This window comes from Ictalurus furcatus, chromosome 1 (assembly GCF_023375685.1).
Source record: "Ictalurus furcatus strain D&B chromosome 1, Billie_1.0, whole genome shotgun sequence".
In the NCBI taxonomy this organism is placed as follows: domain Eukaryota; kingdom Metazoa; phylum Chordata; class Actinopteri; order Siluriformes; family Ictaluridae; genus Ictalurus; species Ictalurus furcatus.
The window spans coordinates 11,653,593-11,676,674 of record NC_071255.1 but is presented as its reverse complement, the minus strand read 5'-3'; the positions used below and the strand labels follow the sequence as shown (position 1 = coordinate 11,676,674).

The following is a 23,082-nucleotide window of genomic DNA, read 5'->3' as shown; positions in this document are numbered from 1 at the left end:
GAGAGATAGTTATGCTCAAAAATGTACATACCCCTTGCAGAAGGTTAATAATTAAAAAATAAGAGGGATGTATTTTTTTTTTTCTATATGTAAATATCCGGTATGTGAAATATCTTATTTAGGTCAATACTAAATAAAAAACAAAATGCAATTTCAATGATACCTCTTTTTTTTTTTTAAAACTTATTAACATTTTTGCAGATTCTGCAAGGGGTGTGTGAATTTATGAGTACAACTGGATGGATAGATAGATTGATAGATAGAGTGCAGAAACATGTGACTTTCACTCCCAACATCATCATTGATATGGAAATATTGTTTCCAGCATTCATTTCCACCTCAGGTGAATGTAAAAACATGTTTTGCAATATTTCTCTAGGGTTATTCCATTCAGCTTTTTTAATTAGAATTTTAAAAATCCATGTAATCACCTTTATTTATCACATATACAAGATGTATATGTGATAAATACACCATGATGTGGTGCCCCTGTGGCAGAGAGGGTTAAGAGTCTTGGTCAAGAACCCTACAATGGCAGCTTGGCGGTGCTGCGGCTTGAACCGTAGACCTTCTGATCAGCCTTAACCTCTGAGCCACTGATGCCCTGGCTGTGGATGACTGAGTGATTAGACCATAGCCCAACAGATCTTTCCAAGACCCTTTAGACAAAATTTGCTGGATGGAAAACACTGTTTCTTAGCACTCTTAGCATATAACAGGTATATGTGATGACACATTAGTGCCTGTAGTTCTCTCTCGTCCTCTGTCTTTGCGTGTGTGCATATGTGTGAATGCGTGAGTGATGGTAAATGAAACTGCCCTTTCACACCTGACTGCCCTAACACACCTACCCTCTGTATTTCCCTCAGGCTCTCAGGTGTATCACTCTGCATTATGCATAATCATCCAGTTCCTTCTGCTGAGGCTTATGGGAAGGACCGTCACTGGTGCCCTGAGCAGCTTTATATTCCAAATGGTGAGACATCTACACAACCATGGGTTCTACATTGTGAAGAATGACAGCTGTTCTACTCATTTGTCTTCCTTATGTGTCTTTGAATTCATTATGGCAGTGATCACATATTCCTGAAGATCTGCTTTAATTCCTATAGAATCAAGTTCTAGGCCTAATCCAACAGAGATGACCTGGTTAATCGAGTAGACTGATTATCCCGAGTAGGTGTGTTGGATTAGAGTGGGGACTGCATTCTCTAGGCAAGCAGATCTACATGAACAGGACTGGTTCAATTCAATTCAGTTTTATTTGTATAGTGCTTTTAACAATGGCCTTTGTCACAAAGCAGCTTTACAGAAATATGTAAATTTTACATTTCCAAATTTACACTGAATGAGTAAGCCAAAGGCGACGGTGGCAAGGAAAAACCCCCTGAAAGAAACCTTGAGAGGAACCACACTCGAAAGGAAACCTGTCTTCATCTGGGTGATGCCAGATAACAAATCATTTCCCTTCTATAACTGTGTACTATACAGTTAAAAAGTAATGAGGGTGTTAACAGGAACTTATGAGCTTATTATGAGTATGTGCATCAGAATCATTTATGAATTCATTATAGTTTTAATGTAAAGTGTATTGTATCGAAGTGAAGTTATTAACTGTTCTCTGGTGAATCTGCTGGTTTTCATTTCGTTGTGGTACGATTTGTAATTAAGATTTTTTTTGGGGGGGGGTGCTCATCTGGCTATGCACCTCGTTTAGAAGTTAGATTAGATCCTGATGACATATGGCATGTTAGTCATACATTGTTGGCAATGTGTGGTTATGATCTTTTAGCCTGAACACCTGTGTGTTTTGCATTTTACATTTGCATTTATTTGATAGACTGTTATCTAAAGCAACTTACAAATGAAAGTGAATACAGTCCGAGCACAGAGGTGCTAAAAGCGTAGTCAGGGACTTAAGTTCTGTTGGACTGACCAAAAATAAAGTAACAGTTTAGGAAGAACAAAGTCACAAAAACACACACACAAACACTCCAACAGCAACACAGACAACACCACAACTAAACACAGAGTTAAGGTTAAAAGCAAGTACTATTTAAGTTAAATTCTAAGAAGAATTTCGATACATACAAAAATGAAAAATATTGAAATGACCTGGGTGTTTTAAGCCAACAGATGTTTGGTTTTTTTGTTTTTGTTTTTTTAAGGTGAATTAGAAAAAGAACCAGTTATAATGAAACCATGCAGTTGTGTTAATCAAAGTCAATTTTACTTCCCCAAACATAAATTTAAGGGTGAAATGTTGTCAGCCTTAATGCAGCTCATTATCGGCGTGAATATCATACAACTATAGCAGCCAATTCTACCTCCCAGAAGCAACTATCCAAGCAGAGTTTAAGTCCATAGGTAGTTTTGAAGGCCTAAAGTCTGTACTTGTCACTATATGAACTTATTTCTAAAGTAACGCAGCACACACTAGTTATGCAGCAGTCAGGATTGACGATAAATGTAACATACAGTACAATACTGAATAATATCGAACCCTGGGTAGCAGCAGTTTTGCATCTGTTTGTCCGCTTAACCCTGACTCTGTAGCATGGTTAATTGGTCAAACAGATGCAAAATTCAATATTTTTTTTTCTTATGAAGGGTTGTGTAAAACACTACGTAGTTAAAGGAAAGGTTTGTAACTTTTAGAGCCCAGTGCTGCCTGCGAGGTGAATCAGTTGCCATGAAAACATCCGTCAACATCCCTGCTGAGGCTTCACATGCCTCATGAGTTAAGCTACGTTCACACATAGAGATTTTATAGCTGCAAATCGGCAGTCGCTGTACAATGAAGTTGCCTGTAGGCGTTCCTACTACTGGTTGCCATAGTAATGTTTATCAGTTTGTGGTGCAACTGGCATTCCACTATTGACAACAAACCAGTAAAATACAAATGCATTCTGGAGAGAGCGTGTTTGTATATAAAATTCACCAGTGTATATATGCATCATATCGTACCAGATGAAGGTAAAGCAGTGTGTGCTCTTTGCCATTGTGGCGGTCTATCTGCAGCGACAGCACAATCACCAGACTGTCTGAGTCCACGAAATAATTCAGAATCGCAGGCAGCATGGCAGATCACGCATCTTCACTCCCATGGTAGCTCCTCTGTCTTCAGTCCCATTGGTAGTCACTGCACCAAGTCGCTCCAAATTTGTATAAAGTTAAACGTTTCTTAACTTTGTCGTGTTGCTGGACACTCCCACCTCTAGTCTATTTTCAGTAACTTGCATATGAAGATATGTACACTAGGAATTATGCACATATACGCTTATCTATATATCTATAGATAGTATAGATATGCTTACTCTGACTCATAAGCTGCTTGTAGCAAAGTAATTTATAAAAGAAACCAAACAACATTCACACATTTCAATTCTTAAACATTTAAGGGACACCCACATCTAGTCGGCAACGATCGCTGTCGCTCATGTCACCAGAAGTTGCCATTGAAAATGGTCGCTTTGTTGCTGCCAGTCACTGTATGTATGAAAGTACCTTTAGTGATTTATGCCCTTTAAGAAAAATAGGCAGAATTGATTAGTGCAGTTATGGGTGCAGAAAATTTGTAAACAGAAGAAACTATTGAGATCTATTGCGTGCCAATATTGCAAAACATTTTGAATATTGAAAAATAACAAAGTGCACCTTTGAAAATGTTGTTGCACTAACAATACTAAAGTGACTTGTTCCCTCTCCCCCCCCCCCCCCCTCTCTCTCTCGCTCTCTCTCTCTCTCTCTTAGACATACCTCTTGACTGGTTATTACTACACAGCCACAAGAGAGTATGATATCAAGTGGACCATGCCCCACTGTGTCCTTGCTCTCAAACTCATTGGTACACTCCCTTCCTTTACACTGCATTTAATATTTATTCAGTGTTAGATGCTTTGGAATCATTTATCACAAGAAGCCAAACGTTTAACACATTACCGAGTACTAGCTAAACTGACAAAGGCGCTTTCCTTGCTTCCTCTTAACACCGAATCACAAATGATTTGTTGTCATTTTCTCATTGTAGGTTTGTCACTTGACTATTATGATGGTGGAAAAGAACCAGTGAGTTGCTTGATTCCTCCTATATGTTTTACCTGTTTTCCCTCTCCATTCTGTTCGTATAACTTCACTCTCTCTTGTTCCATTATTTCTGTTAGGCATGTGCATAATTTACAAATAATGAATATTTAAGGTGTTTGTCTGACCTCGATATTGCTCGTATTATTTACATGCATGTTTGTTTACATAAGAATGAATGTCGCCAACATTTTAGCCGTTCTCACTGCTTCTATCCTCTCATCTGCTCTAGGGCTGTCGAATTAAAATCTGAACTTAGAATATTTGTTGATTTTACAAGAAAACATTTGAATGCAAATACTGTCATTCGAATTTAAGATGTGTTGCAAGCACTAGCACTGATTTTAAAAGTAGAAAAATAGTTATTGTGACAGGCCTACCTGTATGTATATACTGTGGATTACCATTTGGTATTTTATTATTTCAGGGCCTGTTCTCTAGACACAGACATAAACCGCTTTGTGAATTTATATATACTGTATATGGGCTAGATTGCACGTAAACAAGCAGTTAGGACCTGACTTTTCATGAACTGGTGTACGAAGGTATTTGATTTGGCTTGAATTGTTCTTGTTCTAAGGTTATGTAACGTGACTGAGGCCTGGCCTGGACAACTTCTTGTATCTAGCATGTTGTTAGATAATCAGTAGTTCGAAGTTTAGAGAAGGATTAATCAGGTTACTGACCACACACTGCAAAAAAATTACTCTTAGCAAGTAAAAATATCTTGAATACAGTCAGATTGATCTAGTATTTCTTATAATACGATTGCAAAAAAACAACCACAGTTCCCTTTAAAAATATCAAAACAGCGAGGCTAATTCTTTTGTTTTTGCTATACACTGAAGACATTTTGGTTTGAGATCAGAAGATGAATGAGACGATAGATCAGAATTTCAAATTTTTTGTTTGAACCTTTTAAGTGTTATTTACTTTAAAATCCTTTATGACTACCTGTTCCTATACTTTTGCTCACCTAAAAATTGGGTGGTCTGATACAAAAGGTTCTAATGATGTGTTGTTTAACACAAAGCTGAAATTCTGATCTAACATTTGAAATAGTCAAATGTTTTATTTATTTTTCTATAAACACCAGGTTTTGTTTTGAATTGTTATGAGGTTCATAACTTGTCTTTTTATGCCTCATCTTTCCTGTACTATGCATTAGTCTCAGTTGAGTGCGGAGCAGAAGACCGCCGCTCTTCAAACCACTCCGTCTCTCTTGGAGGTTTTCGGTTTCTCGTACTTTTATGGTGGCTTCTTGGTAGGACCTCAGTTCACACTGCGCAACTACAAGCGTCTGGTTTCCCGAGAAATGACTGACTGTCCCGGCCAGGTGCCCAACAGGTGAGCTCACTCCTGTCTGTCCATAGGGCAATTATTATACACTGATCAGGTATAACATTAAAACCACTGACAGGTGATGTGAATCTCAAGCCAGTTGAGCATCTATATGGATGTGCTGGACAAACAAGTCCAATCCGTAGAGCCCCCAACTTACAGGACTGATAGGTTCTGCTGCTAAAGTCTTGGTGCCAGATTCCACAGCACACCTTTTAGAGGTCTTCTAGAGTCCACGCCTCAATGGGTCAGCGCTGTTTTGGCAGCACAAGGTGGACCTACACAATATTAGGCAGGTGGTTTTAATGTTATGGCTGATACATGTAATGACTTAACATGCAACCAGCAGTAATGAAATGGTACTCCAGAAACATCCATTTCATGTCTATACTCTTAGGGTGAACTACAGTGCTAAAAGATGTCTCTCTCCCTCTCTTTTTCTCTCTTTCTTCTAGTATTGTCCCTGCATTAAAGCGCTTTTGTTTGGGTTCCTTCTTTCTGCTTATCTTCACGATATTTGGACCATATTACCCAGACAGCTATTTCCTTACAGACGAATTTGAGGTCAGTAAATGGTTAAATTAATTGCAGTGGTAGCTATTATTATTTGCCACATACAGTCAACTGAAAATATAAGTACATCCCATGGAAATCGTTGTGGTTTTTTTACGTATTTGACCAAGCAAACATTTGATCCTCTTTGAAACAGTGCCTATTAATAAAGGTGATCCACTCTATCAAATGACACACAAAATTGGCATTTTGTAGTAATTTTCACAATCTAAATTAACAAAAAAAACATAGAACGTGGAAAAAGTAAGAACACTCCTACATTTATCACACCTTCACCTCCATAAAATTAGCATCAGGTGTTGAAGATTGGATGCCAGTGATCAGAACCCGCTTAGGGAGTGTAGGTGGAACCTGTCTTATTTATACGCCTCTCACATCTAGTGTCTGGTGTTCCCTTTGTTACTGAGGTGTGGGGTCATCATTCCAAGATCTAAAGAGTTCTGTAAGGCCTTCAGAAAATAGGTTGTGGACGTCTGAGTCTGGCAAGGCATTTAAAAAGATCTCCAAATTATTTGAAATACATCATTCCACTGTAAGGAAAATCATCTATAAGTGGTGCAGATTTTAAACAATTGCCAATTTGTCCAGGACTGGCCGTCCCAGCAAATTCAGACAATTCAATGCAAAAAGAAGTCTCCAAGAACCCCAAAATTTCATCACAGTGTCTGCTAGTAAGTCTTGCAACTTGCAACTACAATCAGAAAGAGATTTTCACAAATTTGACCTGCATGGGAGGCGTGCCATGAAAAAGCCTTTGCAAGACTACAGTCTGCCAATGAGCATATAGGCAAAGACCAGGACTTTTGGAATAATGTGCTCTGGACAGACGAATCAAAGATAGAGTTGTTTGGCCACAGTAACAGCAGACATGATTGGGTGCAGCCCAAAGACAGCTTTTTAGGAGAAGCACCTCATACCAACCGTGAAGCACGGTGGTAGAAATGTTGTGGTTTGGAGTTGCTTCGCTGCCTCAGGAACTGGACAGCTTGCATTCATTGATTCAACTATGAATTTTGCATCATATTAAAGAGTGCTTGAAGATAATGTGAGGCCATCTCTCTGAAAGTTGAAGTTGAAACGAAAGTGGACCTTTCAACAGGATAATCATCCTAAGCACACTAGCAAATCCACCAAGGAATGGCTCAAAAAGAAGAAATTGAGGGTTATGGAATGGCCTAGTCAAAGCCCGGATTTGAATCCCATTGAAATGGTGTGGAGGGATTTGAAACAGGCAGTACATGCAAGAAAACCCTCAAACATTTTGTAACTGAAATAATACTGCATGGAATAGTGCCAACAAAAAGCCAATTTCCATGGGGTGTACTTATTTTTTTCAAATGACTGTATCCTTATACTCATATATTGTAAATGGATGGCTATTGTTTGCAGCATTGTACCATGTGAGCAGTTTTGCCCCCCCCCCCCCCCCCCCCATATCGTTCTGTTATTATAACAGTATTTTTAATAACTGTTATTAATTTTGAATCTGTGTTGTCCAGGCTCAGCCATTTTGGTACAGGTGTGTGTATATCCTGCTGTGGGCTAAAGTAAACCTGTACAAATATGTGACCTGCTGGCTAATAACTGTAAGTCTGTATTGAGCACACACAAACACTGGGTTTTTGTATTTAGTATTTATATAAAACTCTTTGTGAGGAACACCTTGTTTGTCTGCTGGCCATATTTGCTATCATTTTAAGTTAAAGTTAGCAAAATTCTCGACTCACCCCTGCGAAAATACAAACAAACAATAGAAACCCTCATAGAATTTGTAATGGTTATAATGGGAATGCATTGCTTTTAATGGAACCTGTAATGGTCCCAGTGGGTCTCCACTGGTAATTTGTTGCCTTGTATTGGTGGCATGTTATATCGAGTGGATACCATTGAGGAACGGTCATTTTAATGGTTAGCTGACGGTTTGTAATGGTATTTGTAGTGAAAACCATTAGAATTTCTGTGATGGTTTCTATTGTTTTTTTTTTTGTTGTTGTTTTTCAGCAGGGGCATAAAAGTGCAATTCCTCATCTAAATAAATACTCTGGTGAAAGTTAAAGTACAAATTCTTCACTCACTCTAAAGTAGAAAAGTAGAAAACTCTTAAATTTACTCAAAGTAGTTTTGTGGTAAATTAGTTCCCCTTCCACCAAGGAATAAAAGAATGCGTGAAAACATTAGCTAAGGTTAGCTAACAGCAGCTTTATTCTTCTTACTTTAAATGTTAGCTGGCATGCTGATAACTCTGACAAACTAGTAGAATGCTAATAGCTAGCTATCACAATACACACTATCTTGATAAATACAAAGTATATGGAGCAACTAATAGATTATGGTGGATTAAAGAGAAATTTGCCTCAGTGCAACTCAACAAAATGTACAGCATGTTTGTTTGTGCTAGCTCTAAAACTCTACCTCTTCCTTTTGTTATTGTTTATTTTAGTCACTGTCCCTATTATTTTTCCCTTCAGGCCAGGACATTTGCATTCACTTTTTTAAAGTTGCTCTTTTCAGTCACTCCTGCTGAGTTAGTTATTAACTTTTTATGCTAGCTCTCCTATGGGATTTTGACTGTTGGCACTAAGCATACATGTTAGCACCTCTGTATAACATTCTTTAGTCATAATTTACAGTGTTGTAGGGAATATTTCAGTTTTACAAGTAAATATTTCTATACAAGTGCTCTTTTCAGCCAGTTAGCACTGTAATAATATCACAGCTAGCACAATCAATTGGCATAATAGCTACATGTGTCTTAGCCTTGCTAAGTGTGATCCTTCTAGACTCTTAGCATGCTAGCACACACAAATAAGAATATTTAATCTAGGCTAATGCAAAAAATCTAGCATATACTTTGCGTCAAATTCTAGGTCACATCACCTAGTAGCTAAAATTGTGTCTTATAGTCTGCAACTTTTAATGCATGACTTTCTTTGAATGTCAACGAAATACGACTTAATAAATTGTAGGTACTATTTGAGGTAATCATCTAGTACTTTCCTCACCATAACAGCTGGATCTGGGAAACAGCCACAGCAAAGCTGCCAAAGCTTTTCTTGTCTAAGTGTTTAACTGGGTTGTTCAGTTTTGCATTCCATTGGAACTGGTTTAACTGTGCTTTCTTTCCTCTGTAATTTCAACACAGGAGGGCGTGTGTATCCTCTCTGGGCTCGGCTACAGCGGCCGTGATGAGGATGGGCAGCCCCAGTGGGACGCCTGTGCTAATATGAGAGTGTGGATATACGAGACCACGCCGCTTTTCACAGGCACCATCAACTCCTTCAACATTAACACCAACGCATGGGTGGCCAGGTATACACCTGTTCCTGTAATGAAACGACTGTTTGAATAATCATTGAAAAGGTGTGTATACAGTGGTGCTTGAAAGTTTGTGAACCCTTTAGAATTTTCTATATTTCTGCTTAACCCTCTTACCTCATATGGCCGAAAAACCGGCTTGCCCGTCTTTGATCTATTCCCGTAAGGACGAAATACCGGCTTGGTCGTCTATGTCAAATCCCCGTAAGGCCGATATAGCGGTTTTACAGTGTAAACGTTATCCCCGTAAGGCTGGTATACCGGCATTACTCTGCTATGATTCCTTACTTATTTAATTATTATTTTTTGACCCGGAAAGTTGATGAAGTCATGACGTCACGACGTGATTACGTTATTACGCCGGCATTACAATGAAGCTGATCCAAGCGTGAATATTGGTGTAATAGTAGAAGTGAACTAAAAATGCCAAAGCGAAAAGCTAATCGTGTTCCAGCTAAAGTTACACCTACAGTGAACACAGGTACATCTAAAACAGTGAAAAAAAAGAAAACATACACAGTTACACAGGCGAGAGCGAGGATTCTAGATAGTGACAGCAGTGAAAGTTCAGGCGATGTTGAAACCGAAACTGATAGAGACGCAATCTCTCCTGATTCAGACCCTGATCCGTCTTCATCTTCAGCATCAACCAGTGCGACTGACACTGCAGGGGTCTGGAGTCATAACGGGGCCATTTCTTTGCATTCGTGAAAACACTACCTGCTGGTCTGATTATCACCAGAAACTTGACTTTTGGCGCTAAAATGCATTTATTTATTTATTATTTACTTGAATTTATTCAAAGGCATTGACCACGCTGATGCTCGTATGGTACTTCTAAATGAGTATAAGGATTTTAGCGAGCATTTTTCGTCATTTCTCTAGTTAAGAATTGTGCTCTAAGTTTAGTAAAAACATTGAACTGCTTCATTTTCAAAGTAATATTACACAAATACATTATTATAAGTTGTTTCAAGGCCTAAAAATGTTAAAATTAAAATGATGATTTTGGCCCAGGAACTCAGGGTTGGCGTGCTGTTTCTCTGGGGCATATAGGGTTATGGGACATGATACTGTGGGAACTTAGTGGTAAGAGGGTTAAGTATGTTAACCTTTGCATTCAGTATCTGGTGTGACCCCCTTGTGCAGCAGTAACTGCAACTAAACATTTCTGGTAACTGTTGATCAGTCCTGCACATCGACTTGGAGGAATTTTAGCGCATTCCTCAGAACAGCTTCAATTCTCGGATGTTGGTGGGTTTCCTCACATAAACTGCTTGCTTCAGGTCCTTCCATAACATTCTTTTGGATTAAGGTCAGGACTTTGACTTGGCCATTCCAAAACATTAACTTTATTATTCTTTAACCGTTCTTTGGTAGAACGACTTGTATACTTGGGGTCGTTGTCTTGCTGCGTGACCCACTTTCTCTTGAGATTCAGTTTATGGACAGCTGTCCTGACATTTTCCTTTAGAATTCACTGGTATACTTCAGAAGTCATTGTTTCATCAATGATAGCAAGTCGTCCAGGACCAGATCCAGCAAAACAGGCCCAAACCATGATACTACCACCAGCATGTTTCACAGCTGGGATAAGGTTCTTATGCTGGAATGCAAAGTTTTCCTTTCTCCAAACATAACACTTCTCATTTAAACCAAAAATTTCTATTTTGATAAGTGTTCTTTAATTTCCTATATAAATATATACTTTCCATGTACAGACTGTCTGACTGGATTGGTGGAGTCCAAACTCTAGAGATGGTTTTGTAACCTTTTCCTGACTGGTGGATCAACAACCCTTTTCTGAGGTCCTCAGAAATCTCCTTTGTTCGTGCCATGCTACACTTCCACAAACACGTATTGTTAAGATCAGACTTTGATAGATCCCTGTTCTTTAAATAAAACAGGGTGCTCACTCACACCGGATTGTCATCCCATTGACTGAAAACACCTGACTCTAATTTCACCTTCAAATTAAACTGCTAATCCTAGAGGTTCACATACTTTTGCCACTCACAGATCTATAATATTGGATCATTTTCCTCACTAAATAAATGACCAAATATCTTTTTTTTTTATTTTTTCGTTTGATTATTTGGGTTCTCTGTGTCTACTTTTAGGACTTGTGTGAAAATCTGATGTTGTTTTAGGTCATATTTATGCAGATATCTAGAAAATTCTAACAGGCTCACAAACTTTCAAGCACCACTGTAGTATATTTGTCTCTCTGTTGCTGGCTTCTCATCTTTGTCTCGGTCTCATTACATTGCTGTGCAGGCACATTTTTAAGAGGCTAAAATTTTTGGGTAATAAGATGGCATCGCAGGTTGCCACGCTGTTTTTCCTTGCTGTCTGGCATGGCCTGCACTCCGGTTACCTGCTCTGCTTCTCCTTGGAGTTCATCATCGTCAACGTAGAGAAGCAGGTAACCAAGCTGTCTTTAAAAAGAAAAGTGGTGGATAATTTGAACCCACTGCTGCAGCTAGAAATCAAATAGAGTTAGTTATAAAGAAGGATATTAAGATATCTTAATAGGTCTTACCTTTTATTTAATTATACTCATCAACACACTAAAAGCTCTTCGTAAATTGAGTGTTAGAGGAAGGTGTTTATTCAGGCACTGAATAAGAGTTTAAGTGTTATTATAATTATCTCTCATTTCAGGTGTCTGAAAGTCTGCACACTTCTGGTGTCTTTTCCACCAAGTTAATTGAATATTGTGGTTCATGCAGATATGCACACTAATTAGGAACTGTCTCCCGCTGGGCGTGTGTTAACGTTGCTGCGTTGTTGTGTTCCCTCAGGCTCAGGCGCTTGTGAAGGACAGCCCAAAGTTGACGGCCTTCGCAAACAGCCCTCTGTATCCCCTTATATACATAGTACAGCAGTTCATCCACTGGCTCTTCATGGGCTACCCGCTACTAGCATTCTGCCTCTTCACTTATGACAAGTGGCTGAAGGTGAGTGGGCAGTGAAGCATTGACCTTGCCTGTTTATATCGATCTATCAGAATGACATTCACAGGAAGTCTATATAAAGGCTCGATTGACACACAAGTTTGAATCCTGATGAACATAGAGAGTAAAATTGGCCGTGCTGTCTGGGTGGGAGTAATGTAATTATTCGTCCCTGTCAGTCAGAGCAACACTAACCAATCGTGGGTGTCTGTGAGCTCACGTGTGGAAAGGGCAGCAGTTTGCTTAGTGAGTCTTGGAGGAAGGATTTGTTAGCCTTCACACTTTCCAGTATTGAATACTTTTTTTTTCTCCGTGACATTTTTTTTGAACATCTGAGGCCATTCCGATACATAGTGATTAATTTCAAATACGTTTTAAGTTTCAGTGTGAATTTTAAATATAAACCTAAATGTTAAATGTAAATGTTTAAATATAAATATTAATACCAATTTTAAATATACACCTTGAATCTAAATGTTAAATATAGAACTTAAATGTTTCGTTCATATGCTATTTGATAACATTTGTTCCACATTTGAGTTTATACATTTATCATTTAGATTTATATTTAACATTTAGATTTACCATTTACCTTTATGTTTAAAATTTACACTGAAAATTAAAACAAAACTTTGTGTGACACGAGCCACTGTCTAAATGTGTCAGAATGGCCTCAAATGTTAAAATAAAAAAAAAAAATAATAATAAAAAAGTCAGACAAATGAGTATTCAACTTTTACATTTAATTCCCCTCTAAATGTCGGTTGGTTGCTGTCGTGTGATGGAGCATGGAGCTGGCTAATGGGTGCGAATTTGCAGATAACCAAATTCGGGAGAAAATGTGGGTGTGGAGCCTGAATGACTTTCTTTCTTTCGTTCGTTCTTTGTCTGCCGGTGACTCTAAGATGAAAGTATAAATAGGGTTGTGTCCTTTGATGAAACCGTTGAAGTGAAACATTTGTTTAACACTGTCTTATCACCCTTACAAAGTTTCTGTTTTTATTTATTTATTTATTTATTTTTTATTTACACTTCCATCATCCATGATCTCACTCTCATAGCTACACACATTTCCTATTAGTTTCACTGTAGTTACTATATAATTCACAATAGTTGCAGAGTACTTTGTTTAAAGGTGAATAACTAAATAATAACCCAGGAATTGAAGAGGTTCACATACAAGTAATATTTCCTATTATCCAAGTTATTTACTCTCTGCAGTATTAATGATATACTGTATAATAGTTGCCCTGTATATTCTGCAGATTTTAGTGTTTCTTGTTCTTCCTCTCATCTGATTTAGTTTATGAAGTCACTAGGTTTGATAGAAAATGGTACATACGTGTGTGTGTGTGTGCGTGTGTGTGTTTTTATATATATATATATATATATATATATAAAATATGATATTTTTCTCATTGTTTGATGCTTTATTTATAAGATATTTTATTTTTCAGGTTTATTCGTCTGTGTATTTTTGTGGTCATCTCTTTTTCTTCATTGCCTACATTATCCTACCTTTCCTTCGTAAGGCACTGGTGCCTCGGAAAGCCAAGAGCGACAGAAAGGAAGACTAGACAGAAATGGGTAAAGTTCAGATATTTATTTTCTTCTCATCCACTTAAAAAATTTTTTTCCCTTTCCATTATGTGCATATATAGTGTGTCTGTCCCAGATTCCTTTTCGATATCTCAAGAATGACTAGTTGAATGTTTTGTAGGATTTCTATATATTATTATACCTCACTGCAACCAGCAGATGAACTGATTACATTTGGGAATTGTTCCAAACAGGGTCAAGGTCACAGCAAGGTCAGATGTCTTTTTTTTTTTTTTTTTTTTTTTCTTTAGTAGCTTTAAAACCTTTAGGTTTAAAGTATATTTTAAGTATATTTGTGGTATACAAACGAATAACAAGAAAGACTAGACTCGGCGTTGGAGGCATCCCTGTCAAAGCCATTGGCATCGAGTTTTTCTTGTTCTTTGATGAATGAACGACTCTGTCTGCCAGCAGTAGTCAGTTTTTATTCATTAGCTGTTTGACAGGTTGGTCAGACACATTACAAGAGCAGTCCAGAAACATGCTAAAATATCTCCTTCAAACCCTGTACACATATTTGAAAGTCACTGAAATGTACTAGAAAATTTAGACAGAACAACCTTACAATACAGTTTTATGCAGCAAACACACAATTTCCCTAAGCTTCTAAAATGAGCTTGTATTTTTACAGATATTATCAGGATAAAGAATGGCTAGAGTCGATGTATGTTTTGATCATGCTATTTTTGTGTAAGTAACAAATGAAAAAAATAAAACGTGTGGTTTATTTGTGCACGGTGGTACAGTCGCTGCCTGGGGTTTGATCCTGAACTCAGATTATTGTCTGTGTGGAGTTCTCCCATTGTCCAAAACCATGTAGGTATGCAGATTGGCTTAGATAAATTTCCCCTAAGTGTGAGCATGTATGCATCCTTGTGTGTGTGCATAGTGCCTTGCTATGAACTGGCAACCCATTCCATTCAATTCAATTTTATTTGTATAGCGCTTTTTACAACAGTCGTTGTCTCAAAGCAGCTTTACAGAAATATATAAACACAGGATACAGATTTTAAGTGTGTGGATTAATCCCAATTGAGCAAGCCAGTGGCGACGGTGGCAAGGGAAAAACTCCCTAAGATGACATGAAGAAATCTTGAAAGAAACCAGATTCAGAAGGGAACCCATCCTCATCTGGGTAACAACCCATCCAGGCTGAATTCTCCCACCTTGTGCCCAGTGTTACTGAGATGAGCTTCAGCTACACCATGACCCTGACCAGGAAGAAGCGGTTGCTGACATATGAATGAATGGGTATTTGATAATTATTTCAAATTTCAGACAGGAGAACTGAAAAAAAAAATTATATATTTTTTTTTCGCTTTATCATCAGTACAGAGGTATACTATATGGCTAAAAGTATGGAGACACTTGACCCTCACAGCCATATGTGGGTTTTTTTCCCAAACTGTTGCCACAAAGTTGGAAGCACACAGTTGTATAGAATCTCTTTGTATGCTGTAACATTAGGTTCCATTCACTGGAACTAATGGGTCCAAACTGGTTTTAGCAGGACAATGCCCTCGAGTACAAAGCGGCGTCCATAGAGACATGGTTTGCCAAGGTGGTAATAGAAGAACTCGAGTGTCCTCCTGCACAGAACCCTGACCTCAACCCCACTGAACACCTTTGAGATGAACTTGAATGACTGCTGCACACCAGGCCTCCTCACCCGACATCAGTGCTCAAACTCTTGTGCTGTTGTGACTGAATGGGCAAATCACAATAGCCACACTCCAAACTCTAGTGGAAAGCCTTCCCAGTGGAGTGGTGGTTATTATATAACAGTGGGAACAAATCCGTATTAATTCCCATGATTTGGGAACGGGATGTTCAATACTCCTCCACATACTTTTGGCATTATAGTGTAGCTAGGTCTACCAGGTCCAAGTTCTTTGTAGTTTTAGCCACCTCTAATTTCAAATGTGCATTGCAGAGTTGATTTAAGCCACGGTCAGCACAAAATCTCCTACTACTAGAGGGAAAGCCTTTTCTTTCACCACAATCATATGACAAAATCTCAAAAAAAAAAATTTTGGAGGACAGTTCTCCTTTCTCTAATTATTTTGAAATACATTTCCAAAGCTATACCTAAAGCTAGCTAAGAGTCATAGGAGTATTGGCTGGCCTTGTAATATGTGTAATGTAAATAATGTGGGGTTAGCATTTTAAGGGTTCGTTAAATGTTCACGGAAGAGGTGGGTTTTTAGCTGGTTTTTGAAAATAGTGACGCATTCTCTGGTCCGGATTGAGGTTGGATGTTCATTCCACCACTGAGGGACAGTTAGTTTTAAGTATTTATGACCTTAACTGTGACCGTCCCAGATTTCAGAAAAATGGACCCCTTTTTTGTTTTAGTTTACAATTATCCATCCATCCATTTTTCATTCCACTTATCCTGGGGAGCCTCGAGCCTATCCCAGGGGACAAGGTAGGGGACACCCTGGACAGGGTGCCAACCCATCACAGGACACAATCGCACAAACATTCACACACTACGGATAATTCGGAAATGCCAGACAGCCTACAACGCACGTCTTTGGACTGGGGGAGGAAACCGGAGTAAACCCCTGAAGCACGGGGAGAACATCTTCACTCCTCAAACACAGGGCGGAGGCGAGATTCGAACCCCCAACCCTGGAGGCAAATGTACTAACCACAAAGCCACCATGCCCCCCTAGTTTATGATTGATTATTTATTTAGTACAAGGAATGGGCAAAATGTACATGTACAGTAAATGTACAGATGTTTAAAATACTGTGTGTATCGTATGCTTCCTTCACAACAAAGCGTTTTACCTTCACAGAAGTTGAACGTTAAAAGCAAAACCTCAGACCTACCCATACATCTTCGGTGGTCACATCCACCTTGCCATAGGTACTACTTCAGTTGTGCTTCATTGTTTTCAGTTATCTCACGGAATTAAAAAAATATAGTTTTTGAGAATAAAAACCAAAAACCCTGTACTATAAGAAAAAGGTCAGCTTTGTAGGCGTATGTTCAAAAAGAAAATTACAGCTTGTCATCACGTGTCAGCCTGAGGACTGTGGAAGACTTGGTGACATTATATTATTATACTATTCTTATATAATGTTACACAAAAGAGGAAACGCAGGTCAATGGCAGGGTGTTCTTAGCTGAGATGAAGATGTTTCGAGTGTGTAGTGAACTGCTTCCGACTCCTCACACATGTCTCATCCGTCACATTCTCATACTGACACCTTAATACTAGCAATTTATTCTTCAAATCCTAACCTAGTGGCCCTAAAACACAGTTGTACGGAAAGCCTTTAGTAAGCAGTACAGGTGGTAGGGTATCCAGGAGGAAATAAGAGAAAGTTTGATGAAACTTTAGCAGAGATGTTGATATAAGCGTTCGTGGTGGCCTCAAATCTGACCTCAAAGGAGAACGCAAAATGTAATCAAACTGCAACAGACTATGATGATGATGATGATGATGATGATGATGATGATTATCATTCTGAGTACTATTTTTGATAAAGGTAACGAGGATGACGATTTAACACACAGAATTATATTAGCTTAATTGTTTCACTTAGATATGCCTTTCATTTGGATTAGATTAGACCCATGCCCCGACTAAACATCATACAAACACGTCTGAGATTAAATGGATGAACACTGACATCTGAGATAAATCTACTTATATGCATTTCAGATCTGAAGAAGAATCCAGTGAGCAACCGCATTGTACTTCAATAATAAATGTGAGAATAGTAAAAGTGGACTCTGTAAGCATTGCTAGGTGTTGGTATGGCAGCAATGAAGTGAGGACGCTTAAGGAAAAAGAGCTCATCTACACTCTTGCAACCTTGGAACCACATGAAAGGAATGCCATGTTTTGGCAAGGATTACATCATCAGGCATTTCAACTATTAACTGGTTTCACTTCAGACTCATAAGACGTTGTTTTGAAATCTTTGAACAAAATTAGCTGCATGTTTAATCTACGGTATAATGCACACAAACTGTTCACTGTGAAGATTCTAGTCCCTTAGAGTTCTACTTCATTTAATGACATTGTACATTTTCACAAAAAAAAAAACTTATGTATAACCCATCAAGCTTCAATAATTGCAGAAAAAGCAAACTATTCCTGTTGCTGTTCCAAATTTTAAAGTCCCCATGAAATCCAAGGTGAAGTTTTGTGGATTTTAGTATGAATATGTCAGCCTTACGGTTTTCTTATACATACTGTATGCTTTGCTCCAAATTTTGTCATCATGCTCCAAAACGATGACAAAATTTGCATTTAGAAGATGTACAAATACAAAATGTACAGTCTCTCGTTAACCACCAATACGGAGCAACAATTTTGATGACATCATTCTGCAGTTCAGCTTCTCGTCAGATTTTCTGTCCAATCCAGTGCTCTTTAGAATCTGAAGTGTTCCGCCCCCAACCTTTATAAAAATCCATGGTGCGTTCAAGTCATGTCGGAAAGATCATATTTGAGTTGAAAGCACACGAAACGGCACAAAGAGTCGTAATTACAAGTGGGAAATTTGGGATTTTCTTTGAGCTCTGAGTTTCCAAGTCAGGTGCGTGTCAGTAAAAAGACATGGTGGAATCGCTGTATGCAACGTCTGTAGTTCACGGTAAATTAGTTGAAATTGAATGTTTACTCGTCTCAGAAGCTGATCTCCGTCATGTATTTTGTTTATGCAGCAAGTTACTGTCAGGCTTTTTTGATTGAAATACGACAAAATACTACAGCATTGTGCAATTACGATATAATGTAATGATAACATTTATAGTGGCTTCATAAATTGATTAAAATTTTTAAAAAAGCAAAACACACCTGATGCACATTCCTTGTTCGTTTTCTAGATGTAGAGTTTAAAAACTGTATTTTTTGTGTAGATAATTAAGAGAAGGTACATTGCTGTCTTGCTCCAATCAAAGTGACTTGAATGCACCTGACGTTGTAATTATGACTTCCCGACTCGTAAATATGAACTTCTCAGGAGGGCTTGAACGCAGAGTAACAGTCACACAGTGGTGGAAGAAGTTTTCAGATCCTTTACTTAAGTATAAGTACTAATACCACACTATGAAAATCCTCCATTACAAGTAAATGTCCTACATTCAAAAACTTATTTAAGTAAAAGTATTGAATTATTATCAGCAAAATGTACTTAAAGTATCAAAAGTAAACGTACACATTGTGCAGTAAAATGGTCCCTGTCCGTGTTTAACTATTATATATGATGTTTTTAGATCGATAGTACTTTTATAATATTAGTATCACTAAAAAGTCAATGAGCTCAGAAAAACAGGCCTGTTTTTAGCTTTGTGACGATGCATTTTCCAGCTAATCCAAGGAGGTTTTAAATAGTTTATTCAGATTAAGAAGTAGGGCAATTTTCTCACCGTACAAAGGAACACTTAATCCTTCAGTTTATAACATTCAAAATCGCCCCATTTGGATATACGCAGTTTTCATTGGATAGGAAGGGTATGAAAAATTGTCATCTGAAAATAACTAGTAGATAAAGCTTTCAGACAAATGTAGTGAAGTGAAAAGTACAATGTTTTCCTCTGTGATATAGTGGAGTAGAAGCATAAAATGGAAATACTCAAGTAAAATACAAGTACCTCAAATTTGTACTTAAGTACAGTACTTGAGTAAATGTAATTAATTACGTTCCAACACTGCTGTCAAGTACAGCTTAGCCCAGGCTGTGAGCTACTCGAAATGTCCGGCCCTGACTTCCTGTTACAGTGGAAATTGTCAACACGTCGAATAACGCTGCACGATTCAAGGGGAGTTTTTAAGTGTTCAGTGTTTTGAGATTTAATTCTTACGCTGCCGTACAGTCTTCATTCCTGTCAGTCTAATGCTTTGTATTTCTTGCTGTTTTTCAGAGAGAGTTTTCCTTCATGCACTAAAGTCGTCTCTTCTTCTTTCTTTTTTTATAGGTTTTCTTTGGCTGGTCCTCCGTAAACTACCTGAAGGGAACTGTGATTGATTGGAAACTATTTTAAGGCCTTTAACTATATATTATTATAAATATATACATACATGCATAAACTGTACAAAAATTTGTTTTCGTAATAGTTTTTTTTGAAGAAGAAGAAGCAGTTTGTACGTTAAAGAGGATAAGATAATGCTCTCTGAGGGGAGAGCTGTTTGTCTTTTTTTTCTTTTCTCTTTCTTTCTTTTGCGGAAATGTGATGGGTGTTTAGGCTTGTGAGGAGACTTTTTGTTATGAGATAAGAGAAATGCACGGGCTAATTAATATCCATAACCATTCGTACAGATTTTTTCAGCCACAGTATTGCACTCATAGATCTCTGTTCATGGCATCTCGGTGGCACCCAATGATCACGTGATTTCTGGCAAAACCAAACACCCAGTCTGAGAGCTGGACTGGAGACTGCCTGCTTTCCTGGACTTTATTTGGGGCTTTTGTGTGTATTCTGATTTGTCTTTTCCGTTTTCCAAAATCTGAAGCCACTGGTCAGATTTACACAAGACACTGTAATATATAAAACACAGAACGTGCAGTGATGCTTGGATATGCCTTGCCGTGTAAATGAGTATTATTGTTTTTTTCATTTCTAATTGAACAAATTTTTCACAATATTTTTAGCAATTTTAGAATGGGTTGATTGGTTTTGTAATTTTGTAGCTGTTTCATAAAAAAAAAAAGTCCACAACAATGAACGAGATGACCTATTATCATCTTTTTCACTCTATCTCTCAGACTTATATGTCCCGGCCTCTGTGTAAACTGGAACACGAGCAACAAAAATTATACACATGCAGGAAATCCTGTACAAAAATTCACACTACTTGCCAAAATTATCCTTTTTGTATTACTTAAGATCTTAATTACTTGGCATCAGGCAAACTAAACTGCAGCGAGGGAACTTTTTCTGCTTTCACTACTGACACAACGTGAAAAAGCGGTGACTCACTGTAGCTTTGGTGGATTTTAATAATATTTATACTTGTTCAACATTTCACTGATGATGTTCATGTAACTAATTTTGCCTTATTGTTACCAAATGTACGAAAAAAATATTTTAAATGAACCATTTCTTTTGCAATGGTCATTAAAAATGCTGGTTTTGATCAAACATCTGTGGTATGTGCTGGGGTATTTTTCCATTACCAACTTGGATGATATTTACAGTCAAGTACACCGTCCTTCAGATGTTTTTATTGATCATGGCCTAGATAACAACGGTGTGGTCCTCACAAACTTCTAGAAACAAAAAAATCTCAGTTGACCAAAGAACAACAAAAAAACAACAGATTTCAATATGTGGTCATTTTTTCCCTAAAAGTACACCAACATTCAGAAACCAGGTGGGAGAAAATAAGTACACCTTATAATTCAATAACATGTAGCAACCTTTAGCAACATTAACTTGAAGTAAATGTTTAGTGTAGGAGTTTATCTGTCTCGCATCATTTTGGAGAAATTTTGGCACAATATTGCTTCAGTTCATTGAAGTTTGGGGACATGTTTATGTACAGCTCTCTTAAAGCTGCAGTGCTGAACTTTTGCCTCTCTATCGCCATCTCTGTTTGAAACATAAAATTGCAAGTTACTTGCAGAGGATTTTTTTGTTTGTTTGTTTGTTTTTACGTGGTTTGTGCTTCGGCACTATTCCCGTGCGGGTATGAATCTGATGGTTTGAGGTATACTTATCAGACTTGCCAAGTCCGCTTATAATACGTGACTTTGTGCTTCTTTTTTTTCTGAAGTCGCTTGAAAAAAATCACGGATTGCGTTTTTTTTTTTTTGGGGGGGGGGGGGCTTGTTTTAAAAAAAAATATGGTTGCTTGTTGGGAAAGTCTGACAAGCGATTTCATTTTCTTTACATTTATGACAGCTATTTTCCCCAATGTATTGACACTGTCTGCTCACAGCCTCACAATAATATCAGTACTGTAGTGCAGAGGTTCTCAACCTTTTGTAACTAAAGCCTCCCCTATCATGTGGCACACCTATCTATCTATCTATCTTTCATATATATAAATATATTATATAACCTAATCTATAATCGGTTTTGATAGATTTTTTTGCTTTTGTGTTTTTGTACTTTTTTTAAATGACTTTTCATAACTTTTATGATTTTCTAAATAACTTTTATATAACTATATAACGGAGAGGTATGGAACATGAATGATATAAAATGTTTCTGAACACTAGAACTACTTTGAACAAGAGAACTAGGTTGTAATAACGTACTATTTTACATGTAAAACATGTTGCATTACGTTCATCTTGCGTTCTAAAAACATTCACATAAGAATGATGTAAACTGGGATGAAGGACGTGTCTCGTTATCCATGACATTGTTAAATCTCTGGCTCTCAGACCCTCACTGAACAGAGCAGACACAGAGAGAGGTGTGAGTGCAGCGGGAAAGCAAGACCTCGCGCTTGCAGGACAGTACTGGTGATATTTGGAAAGTTGCTAAGGTTTGTCCAAAAAGTCGCTAAAACGTTCTGAAAAATTGCTAAATTGGCAACACTGGTCTGCACTGACCGCTAGATAAAAGGCAGACTAAGCTCTGCCTCTCCCCAGCGAAAAGAAAATACAGAGGGAGAGGGAACGTGGGGTTTTTCATTTATGCACATTCTATTTGAAAAGCAATAAAATACATCAAGAACCCAAATGATACTAATAGTAGTTATGGTTCTAATGTAATCTCCTTTTCCATCACTGCAATCATATTCTACTCACAGGTGATCAGAGATGAGTGGATAGTGCCTGTCCTCCCTATAAGCTTTGATGCATTTGATGATTTTTTATTAAATAAATTCTGGTTGTGCTTTTCAAACTGTGAGTGGATTCAGTTTAATATGTTCAGGCTCATTTATTGAGTCTATTTACATTGAGGCGGTAATAGAGCTATAATAATTTTGGCTTGTTTTTGAAGCTGCAGTTGTTTATTTGTCCACGAGACTTGGTAACGCTGAGGTATACATATGTGGTGTATATTAGCTCCAATACTTTACAACAGAGGTGGAGGCGGACACTGGTTTTCTTGGAGTAGAGGTGAGTTTTTCTCTTTCTCTCTCTCTCTCAGCTCTCTCTCATAGTTAGCATAAAATAAGTGCAATTTACCACTCTGACCATAGCAAAACAAAACAAAAAAACAACATAAACTCAATACCTAGCAGAATCAAGTGAACAAGTACACTAATGCTAACTAGATACCTATTGAGCCACT

General features: G+C 37.8%; 1 protein-coding gene across 4 annotated transcripts in view; it reads left to right on the top strand.

Annotated features, from left to right (window-relative positions):
- The window catches only part of lpcat3 (lysophosphatidylcholine acyltransferase 3), a 34,142-nt gene extending 12,922 nt beyond the window's left edge, over positions 1-21,220 (top strand). The window contains exons 3-14 of one of the 4 annotated variants that reach the window (XR_008386004.1): positions 870-976; positions 3,754-3,847; positions 4,031-4,068; positions 5,252-5,430; positions 5,880-5,988; positions 7,497-7,583; positions 9,140-9,306; positions 11,590-11,737; positions 12,117-12,272; positions 13,727-13,856; positions 17,546-17,594; positions 19,810-21,207. Coding sequence is in view for 3 of the 4 variants with exons in the window: in XM_053625574.1 (XP_053481549.1) it covers positions 870-976; positions 3,754-3,847; positions 4,031-4,068; positions 5,252-5,430; positions 5,880-5,988; positions 7,497-7,583; positions 9,140-9,306; positions 11,590-11,737; positions 12,117-12,272; positions 13,727-13,846 (1,205 nt within the window). In the remaining variant the exon portion in view is untranslated. Of the gene's footprint in view, positions 1-869; positions 977-3,753; positions 3,848-4,030; positions 4,069-5,251; positions 5,431-5,879; positions 5,989-7,496; positions 7,584-9,139; positions 9,307-11,589; positions 11,738-12,116; positions 12,273-13,726; positions 13,857-17,545 lie in introns of all 4 variants that reach the window. The other 3 variants (XM_053625574.1, XM_053625565.1, XM_053625586.1) reach the window with 3 other exon arrangements.
- Positions 21,221-23,082: the final 1,862 nt, after the last annotated feature.